At 45.0% G+C, this 10,006-nt stretch overlaps 1 protein-coding gene across 1 annotated transcript; it reads left to right on the top strand.

Moving 5' to 3' along the window:
* The first annotated feature begins 6,315 nt into the window (after positions 1–6,315).
* S100Z (S100 calcium binding protein Z) lies at positions 6,316–7,279 on the top strand. Its single transcript, XM_010073271.1, has 2 exons — positions 6,316–6,456; positions 7,112–7,279. The coding sequence occupies exons 1-2, from the start codon at positions 6,316–6,318 to the stop codon at positions 7,277–7,279; spliced, it is 309 nt and encodes a 102-aa protein (XP_010071573.1).
* Positions 7,280–10,006: the final 2,727 nt, after the last annotated feature.

The following is a 10,006-nucleotide window of genomic DNA, read 5'->3' as shown; positions in this document are numbered from 1 at the left end:
CAAAACCCACCACACAAAACCACAACAAGTTAATTTTTTTTCATACTAGCTTGTATGGGGCTATGTTTTGGATTTGTGCTGAAAACAGTGTTGATAATACAGGGAGGTTTTCGTTACTGCTGAGCAGTGCTTACATAGCATCAAGGCCTTTTCTGCTTCTCACACCACTCCACCCCACCAGTGAGCAGGCTGGGGGTGCACAAGATGTTGGGAGGGGACACAGCTGGGACAGCTGACCCCAATTGACCAAAGGGATAGTCCATACCATATAATAAATGTCATGCTCAGCATATAAAGCTGAGGGAAGAAGAAGGAAGAGGAGGCCGTTTGGAGTTATGGCATTTTGTCTTCCCAAGTCACTGTTACATGTGTTGGAGCCCTGCTTTCCTGGACATGGCTGAATACCTGCCTGCTGATGAGAAGTAGTGAATGAATTCCTTGTTTTGCTTTGCTTGCACGTATGGATGGCTTTTGCTTTACCCATTAAACTGCCTTTATCTCAAGCCATGTGTTTTCTCACTCTTACTCTTCTCATTCTCTCCCCCATCCCACCAGGGTAAGGTGAGCAAGAAGCTGTGTGGGGCTTATTGCTGGCTGGGGTTAAACCATGACACAGGGCAAGGAGCAACCTTCACCTATCTCAGCAGCCTCTGGTGAAATCCGATGGCTAACTCATTCTGTAAGGCTGGCATATATTCCTGATTGATCAAAGATGGCAGAATTTGGCCCTATAGAGTCTTTCTGCCATGCCAGGTGAAAATTCTGCCCTTCTGCTTCTGACAGTCATTAATTTTGCAGTGTGCACTTTGATATTGGGGACATCAAGGTTGGAAGCTGCCCGGGATGCTAGCGACCACACATTGATGGAGTTCACAGTTCTGAGGGATATGGGTCAAGTGAAGAGTAAAGTCAGGACGCTGAACTTTGTGAAAGCACAATTCCAGCTCTTTAAGGACCTAGTTGAAAATATCCCCTGGGAGACTGCCCTCAGGGACAAGGGGGTAGAGATCTCAGGGACAAGGGTGCACAAGGGCTCTCTATCCCCAGGTGCAAGAAGTCTGGTAAGATAGACTTGAGATAGCGTGGCTGAGTCATGACCTGTGGCTCAAACTAAAGGGCAAAACCAAAATGCTAAGCAGTGGAAACAGAGTCAGGTATCCTGACTCTGGGAAGAGTATAGGAACACTGCCCAGTTGTGTAGGGATGGGGTCAGGAAGGTCAAGGCACAGCAGGAGCTGGACTTGGTGAGGGATGCTAAGAATAACAAGAAAGGCTTCTACAGGTATGTAAATCAGAAAAGAAAGGTCAAAAAGAGTGTACCTGCTCTGATGAGTGAGGATGCCAACCTGGCAACAACAGATGATGAGGAGGCTGAAGTACTTAACTTTTTTGCCTCAGTCTTCACTAGCAGCCTCTCTTCCTACACCTCTCAAGGGGATGGACCAGAAGACATGGACTGGGAGAGCAAAGCCCCTCCCACTGTAAGAGAAGATCAGGTTTGCAACCACCTGAGGAACCTGGATATACATAAGTCCATGGGACCAGATGAGATGCATCCAAGAGTCCTGAGGGAATTGGCCGATGTAGTTGCCAAGCCACTCTCCATGATATTTGAAAAGTCATGGCAGCCAGGTGAAGTCCCTGGTGACTGGAAAAAAGCTAACATTGCACCCATTTTTAAAAAGGGTAGAAAGGAGGACCCTGGGAACTACTAGCCTCTCAACCTCACCTCCGTGCCTGAGAAGATCATGGAACAGGTCCTCCTGGAAGCCATGCTGAGGCACCTGGAGGACAGGGAGGCAATTTGAGATGGCCAGCATGGCTTCACCAAGGGCAAGTCCTGCCTCACCAACTCAGTGGCTTTCTATGAGGGAGTGACCACATAAGTGGACAAGGAAAGACCCACAGACATCATCTATCTGGACTTCTCCAAGGCCTTTGATACGGTCCCCCACAACATTCTTCTGTCTAAACTGGAGAGACATGGATTTGATGGGTGGACTGTTCGGTTGATAAGCAATTGGTTGTATGGTCACTTCAGGAGGGTAGTGGTCAACGGCTCAATGTCCAGATGGAGATCAGTAACAAGCAGTTTCCCTCAGGGGTCTGTTCTGGAGCTAGTGCTGTTTAATATCTTCATCAATGACATAGACGATGGGATTGAGTGCACTCTCAGTCAGTTTGCGGATGACACCAAGCTGAGTGGTGAGTTTGACACCCCTGAGGGATTGGATGCCATCCAGAGGGACCTTGACAAGCTGGAGAAGTGGGCTTGTGAAAACCTCATGAGGTTCAACAAGGCCAAATGCAAGGTCCTACACATGGGTCGGGGCAACTCCCAGTATTGATACAGACTGGGGAATGAAGAAATTGAGAGCAGCCCTGCAGAGAAAGACCTGGGTGTCCTGGTAGAGGAGAAGTTGGACATGAGCTGGCAATTGCGCTTGCAGCCCAGAAAGCCAACCATATCCTGGGCTGCATCAAAAGAAGCGTGATCAGCAGGTCAAAGGAGGTGATTCAGCCCGTCTGCTCTGCTCTGGTGAGACCCCACCTGGAGTACTGGGTCCAGCTCTGGGGTCCTTAGCACAGGAAAGACATGGAGCAGGTCCAGAGGAGGTCCACGAAAATGATCAAAGGCCTGGAACACCTCCCCTCTGAGGAGAGTTTGGGTTGTACAGCTTAGAGAAGAGAAGACTCTAAGGAGACCTGATTGCAGCCTTTCAGTACCTAGGGGGCTTGCAAGAAAGGTGGGAATAAACTTTTTAACTGCTGTGATTTGGCAGGTTGGAATGATTAAACAAGGTTTAGTCGTGAAGAAGGAAGGGATCAATCTTCACACATCCAGTCATGTGGAAGTCCTACTCCCTCAGTCAGCCACATGTCTGCTGCTGCTCCCATGTTTACCCTGGTGGAAACCAGAGTGTAGTGGAGGATCGAAGAGGGAATGGTGGCTGCTGACACAGATGTGGGCTTTGCCCATTTTCAGAAGTGCTTACTGGCTACCTTGACTTTTTTTTATCTTCAAAGCCTACTAAATATTATATAAAAACAGATTGTGCTGGAGTTTTAGACAAAGGGTTAAAAGCTGTTGACTGATAATCATGAATTTTGAGTAGTCTCTGGGACCTGCTCTTAGAAGAGCTAGGAGATCTCTGCTGTCACTGGAGCTGCTGGCATGATTTTACTAGCCAGGGAGGGAAGGGATGAACACAGCATACTGGATAGACCTCTTAACAAACAAGGTCAGTGCAGCTGTTCCTGTGTACATGTAATCCACCAGTGTGGAATAGAGAGTTTCTTACACAATTAGCTGGACTTAAAGTAGCTGTTGAAAGAGACTGCACAGATATCACTGTATAAATTATTGAGCTGATGTCCTGGAGACAATAGAGAAAACCCTCCTTTATTCTGTCCTGAGGAAGGCGGCTCTGAAAGATTATACCTGCATCCTGAAAGGTGCACCTCCTGTAGACTCTGCTTAGATAATTAATTTGCAATATTCATCGGCCAGCGGATAGATGTAATTAATGTGCAGACAAACAGGAGGATTTTATACTTATGTATTAATTCAGGTGTGGTTTTTTGTGGCTGTGAGTAAAACTGTTGTTGAATAAATGGCCAAACCCCCCACCATTTTAAGGTTTATCTGGTTAATATTTATGAGCAATAGTTATAAGCATTAGTGAATCACAGGCAAGACATAGGCCTGCATGGCTGTACATAAGAGACTCCAAAAGAGGCTTTTTCTTAGCATCTGCAAAAGCACACAGTATGCCCAGGATCTGAATGGGAGAGCTGTGCTGTGCCCAATATCACCCATGTTCTCCCACATTCTGCATATGGTCCAGCTAGATCCCTGTGCTTGCTGGAGCACAGGGTCTCCCTCTGTACAAAAGTTTGCACCATTAGCTATGCCCAAATACAGAAAAGATATGGAGAGCAACCCTCCTCCCAAACCCTCCAACTCTCCCCTGTCTCCAGGAGGGATTAGGTTCCTCTTGTTGCATATCAACATTTCCAGGCTGGTTTCCACCTGGGCCTTTTCTCAAATTTGCCTAGGCATCGACTCCCCCCCATCTCTGATGAGCACTCACACCAGCAGTGATGGGAGGTGAAGGCGTACGCCCTGCATGCAGTGTTGTGCATGTCTGCAGGGACCTCTAGACAAAAGATCCTGCCTACTGTGTTGGAAACAACGCTTTACATACCGTTACCTCCCATGCTGCTGGTACCCAGCATTTTTGCCTGCTCCCCCTTCCCTTCCCCTTCTCCCAGAGGCACAGCTGAGACCCCTTGGGTTATGGAGACTTGTCACAATGACACAGATGGAAGAAGTGTCATGCCTAGAGGTGAAGGAGGCAGGCAGAGGTGTGGGCTGAGATCTACTGTGGCACTTAAAATTATGAGTGCCTGGATGCTTTCAGAGCTAAAAACACTGCCCATTTCATTCTCTTTACCCCTGGCTGGAATAAAAGACAGAAAGAGCACCAGCTGTGTGCCCTCTTGCTGTTTATCTGCTCAGCTGTGCTCCCTGGACATGTGTGAAGTGGTTGGAAGGCTTTATTGAGGGAAAACAAACCTGAAGCAAGCAGTTTTCCATTTTATGTGGCTGTTGTGAAAACTGTAGCTATTTGGTATATCAGGTGGTAAGTAAGCCCTACCACAGTGAAGCTGCTGTTTCTTGCATCCCCCAGACACCACTCCCAAGGTCTCTGGGGTCAGGGTAGGAGAAGCTCTCCTGGGGGAAGATCACTTATTAGAAGAGAGATGCTGAACTGCAGTTGTCGTGTAGGACTAATAAGAATGAAGCCAAGCCTGTTGATCCGTGTACACTGTAATTTCAGGTACACCTTTCTCTGAAACTGGTTTCCTCATTTCCTGTTGAGGACATATGTACTACAGCAAGAATTTCACTCAGCAAGAGACAATGTTTTAGGCTTACAGAGACATCTGACAATAGGCAGATATATCAAGGAATTTGTGGGAAACTCACCTACAGTCCTACCCCTAGGTACCCAAGTATCTTTGAGCAGTGGCTGCCAGCGCTGATGCATTTAAGTTCTCAGCTGCAGAAGTGCAGAGAGACAGATTAGAAAGAGTTCTGAAAATGGAGAAGTTGTTTTATACTGACTTGGCAGTTGTTGGCATTTTCTAATTTCGACCTTTAGGCCTCCAGATGGACATTTCTATAAAAGGTCAGATGATAAAAAATATCTCACAAGACAAGTTCCACACACAGCCCTCTGCTCTGCCTAGTGAATATTTTAGTGACCCATTTACAGCAAGATTTTATTGAACAGAGTAGGCAAATGCAGAGGGAAACTGAAGCCTCATCATCTCGTGACAATTATACGTCTGTCTCTATTTGTGTAATCCACCCTCTCAGCCTGATAAACAAGAGCTTGTGCGTGGGTTTCAAAAGGCAGGTGAGCATCACCTTCTGTGATCTGAGTATTTTCTTGCATACGGCTCAGCTAACCTGTAAAGCAGGTAAGTCTTAGCATTTGCATGGTGATATTGTTCAGGACTCCAGTCTTACCCTGAATTTCATTATGGCTCTTTAATCTCTCTCCTGGGGCTTGATCAACTAATGTTTCCCTTTCACCTAATTTCTATTTTTCGTTATTTTTCTGAGCCAGCTACTCAGCAAATAATTGCATTTCCATATTTTTTCTTGATGGTGCTTCCCTGTGTACCTTCTTACTGAATGCTTGATGAAGCAAACCCTCGGGGGTGCCTAGCTCACACTTGTTTATTCCAGGTAATTTACAGGGAAAAAGGTCAGCCCGAGCAAATGCAACCAAATAAATAAACCAATCCTTATTACTGGTGACGTTCCTCTAGCCACCTCAGAAGGTGATGTGGAGCCTTCTGTATAAATGCACATCCACTTTGGCCGTTGTAACTTGTTGATCTCATTTTCATGAGAAAACGTATGAATTAACATGTAGGAGGGTGTGCCTTCATTTTCCCTATATTTTCAGCTATGGGTATGAGAGATTTCCTTTTACAGCAGCTTTGCCTTTGCAAAGGATGCACAGTGGATTACTTTCTTAAATAAAGGCCTTCCTTTCCATTTACCTTTTCAAAGTAATTGCTAGTGAGCTCAGGACAATGTTTGATTTTATAATAGTCTAGCCTTGCTCACACACTGTTGACAGGATGGATCAACTGAAAACAGATTTTCTCAGTACTAGTAACAATTTCTCTCTCCAGCTAGCTCTCCATCCCCACCCTGAGACTGACCTTTGGTTTGGCTCCTGTGCAATGTCACTGACTCTGCGTCTTTACCCTGCAGCTCTCCCGCTTGCTCCTATGTCCACACCACTGGAGGATGCGATGGACACCTTGATCAGGATTTTCCATCACTACTCTGGCAAAGAAGGAGACAGACACAAGCTCAGTAAAAGAGAACTCAAGGAGCTCCTCACCAGTGAGCTCACTGACTTCCTTTCAGTAAGACGCCGCTCCTAAATCTCTTAATTTGCTGTTTCATGGGTGGGATAAGCAGCTATCAAAGTAATTGAGAATAGCACCTCCTTATGCAAGGCACATTCTGCCACAGCCTCTCAGATAACTTCGTGGAGCCAGATGGAAGGAGATGAGATCAAAAAGTCTGTTTTCAGAGGGTGGTCCATCCCTGGTGCCCTGCCCCGTGCCACAGGTGACAGAGACGAGTACCTGTGCTCCACTTACTCCTCTGCACTTTGAACAGGAGGGCAAGGGCAGCCTAGAAGCAGTAGCAAAATTGATGCTAAATCAGGCATGAAACAGTTTTTGTTTATTTGTTTGCTTTTAATAATAGGGCATAGGTAAGTCCTTCAAAAATTACATCCAGCAATGAGTTCTCGTGAGACAAGAAAGTATCTTGTGCACAATAGCCACAGACACAGTACACCTACTTGTGTGCCTTGCAGAGAGATGCTAAGAAAATCCTTTCAGTGTTTTTAATGCTGTGATTGGTGATATATTAGTATTCAGGTGCGTATTTCATGCAGCATTTTATTTAACAGCACTGGTTCTTGTGAGATACTAGTGGGTTGCACTGTCAGGTGTGTCAGAATTATGCATTGAAGATCTGCACAGCTAAGTCACTTTTTTTTCTCTTTAGGGCCAAAAAGATCCTCTTCTGGTTGATAAGATTATGAAAAATTTGGACTCCAATAACGACAATGAAGTGGATTTTAATGAATTTGTCATTCTGGTTGCTGCTTTGACTGTGGCATGTAATGATTTCTTTGAAGAACAGCTAAAGAAAGAGGAATTTAAAAATGCTTAATACAACCAATTTCCTGGTCACAAATGTGAGCGAAACACGCGTAGTTATGTAGCCCGCATCAGCGTTTAGTGAATGCAAACCATCATCTATCCAACTGTTACTGCTGTAAGACATTTACAGACCAGATCAGCAGCTGGTGTAGGCTGGACCAAAGCCAATTTACACTACTTAAGATCTGGCTTTTAGTATTTTCAGTCTTTGTGCTGCATGCATCTGTAACGCACATTCATCAGTTGTCCAGGTCAAGGGCTTGGGGTGACAAATCATTTAGCAGGCGTTGATACTTCTATTTCTTAAATGTCAGTAGGAAGTAAAAGGCACAGGAATGTTACTTTTATACTTTCTGAAATGGAAAATTTTGAATGAGACATAAAACTTCCAATTTAGTTTTCAGTCATTCTGTAACAAACATATTTTTGCAGCTCAAAAAGAGCAACTTGCTCTTCTGCTCAGCTCTGCTTATTCTAAAGCCCTTTTGAGATGCTGCTCCACACCTCCCCACACTCCCATATTTCAGATGTGGCCACAGCTGCCTCCTGCCACCTGAGCAGACACTACTGCTTGCCATTGTTACGGGTTCTTTTCCCCCACCTCCCCAGTTTCAATATTGTTGTGTTGGCATTACTGCTTCCCAGTAGTCCACCTCTTCACTCGACATAAATGAATTTATTCATATGATAAATTATTCAAATACAGAGAGGATTTAGTCAGCAAACTGCTCTGAGGGATGATGGTAAGACTGGGTCTTCAGGGGAAATGTAAGTGCCTTCTGCTTTCACTATTCTGGCACCCTTAAGAGGAGCGATTTTGAAGGACCACTTGTGGGGGATTAAATGACAGGATCCTAGGTTTCAGCTTTGTAATGTGAGTCATCTTATGGAACAATTATTTCGTCTCACACTGATCCAACTCACTGCATGGAAGTAATGCAAAAGGGGCAGGGGGACACCATGGCCAGGAACGGAGACAGTAGGACAATCCCTTTCAGTGTTAATCTACCCTTGGGTTGAATTAAGAGTACTTCTACACTCCTGTTTGAATTAAGCATACTTCCAAGCCCTGCAAATCCTCAGCAGCAGGATGTCATGGCTTTTTTCTTGCATGGAGGGCTCTTTTGGTTCCTTGTTATTTTCTTGGTAACTTCAAACTATAATAAAACACATCTGAGTAAATGAAGATTTTCTGTTTGTGTAAGAGGTTAAAAAAGTCACTCAATAAAGATATGCCCTGCTAGGCAACTTTTGAAGAATGCCTTTCAGTTGTCTCTCCTCCCTAGACTCCTGGGTATCATTCAGTAAAGACTATGTTTGTACATCATGTATCATTATGATGTAATTTATTATAAGAAGGAGATTCTGTAGGGTCTAATAAATATAACAAGGGGCAGACATCATCCCAACAAAGGGGCCACCACCAGACGATGTTATCCCAGAAAAAAATGAGACTTTGGGTGGTGGCAGATGCAGAATGTGCTTCCTCTTTAACTACTCAGTGACTGAAGTTATATAGGATTCATAGAAAATCTTATAGGGGAACACTGCAAAAAGTATTAAAGTAAAACTGACAACAACCGCACAACTTTTTGCCCCCTGCGATGTCATGCACCTTAATATCGTCACAGCTGTTGAACCAGGATGGCAGGAGTATCAGCCAGAAAAAGTAAAACTGCTTTTATGTTTCCCCATACATCCTGCAGACTGCTGCTGACCTCCAAGCCTTTCAAATTCGTGTGAGGGGAAGGGAGAGGAGAGCAGCTTCAAGCTTCAACCCAAAGCTAAAAGCAGTAAGATTGTCCCAGTAAGGACTATTTGTCCATTACAACTTTTGAGGAACAGGCTTTTTGGAAACAAGCTCCAGAAAGTTCATAAACCTTCTGGTCATCCCTGATGAGCCCCTGGATGCATAGCAGTCTGTGTGCCAAGCAGAATTATGCTAAGTCACAGCTGGTGGCAGCAATGTGCCCCAGGGTCAGCCGGGGAGAGCTGCTGCCATGATGGAGAGGGTCAGTGGAGCCATCTCAGCAGCTGAATTTACTAGGGATTGAGTGCAGCCTGACTCCTCTGCAGAAGGGGCTTGCTTACACATGACCTATGGCTGAATCAGAGCAGAATGACTCAAATGATCTTTATTCAAACAGAACTTTTATAAAGCCTCATAAATGACTCTTTTTAGCTTTGCTCACTAGTTTTTTTTCTGCTGTTTTAACTGCAAGGACAGCTGTTAAACTCCAGCAGCTTTAAAGAAGACATTTTTTTACACAAAGATGGGAGAGCCATCAAAAAAGGAAGAAAATGCTACAAAGCACATTCAATTGTTTGGGGGGGGGGGGGGGGAAGCCCTGGCACAACTTTCAGTCCTGGGGTAAGGCGTAAGGGACTTGCCATTCTAATTTTGAGCTAACTGTGGGCTGACCCACTGCACCAGTGTGTGAGTGCTCTGCCATTCCTTTCCCACAGGAGCGAACTAGTGCTGCATTAGTAGACAACACTTCCTGGGAAGACACTTGAAGATCACCTGGAAGTTTTGAATTGCCCCTGAACCAGAAAAAGCTGTGAGCGGTCCTCTTTTCTGTAAGCAAAACTCAAGAAGGATAACTGGCCAACCTCACTATGGCAAATTTGTCCTGCAGATGTGAACATTTTGCATTTAGCTTCTCTCAAAGGGGGAAAATTACCTCCTTCAAACAAGAAGGCAGCATTTTTTTCTCATTGTTTACTGACACTTTTC

Source organism: Pterocles gutturalis, unplaced genomic scaffold (genome assembly GCF_000699245.1).
Source record: "Pterocles gutturalis isolate BGI_N339 unplaced genomic scaffold, ASM69924v1 scaffold9492, whole genome shotgun sequence".
In the NCBI taxonomy this organism is placed as follows: Eukaryota; Metazoa; Chordata; class Aves; order Pterocliformes; family Pteroclidae; genus Pterocles; species Pterocles gutturalis.
Note: the sequence above shows the minus strand (reverse complement) of the source record. Positions and strands in the feature narration are given on the sequence as shown.

What these genes read in the sequence shown, in the direction of transcription:
- S100Z (XM_010073271.1), top strand. Translation starts at nt 6,316, where the DNA reads ATGTCCACACCACTGGAGGATGCGATGGACACCTTGATCAGGATTTTC. An exon ending in AGCTCACTGACTTCCTTTCA is followed by an intron (nt 6,457 to 7,111) that starts GTAAGACGCCGC and finishes TTTTCTCTTTAG; the next exon opens with GGCCAAAAAGATCCTCTTCT.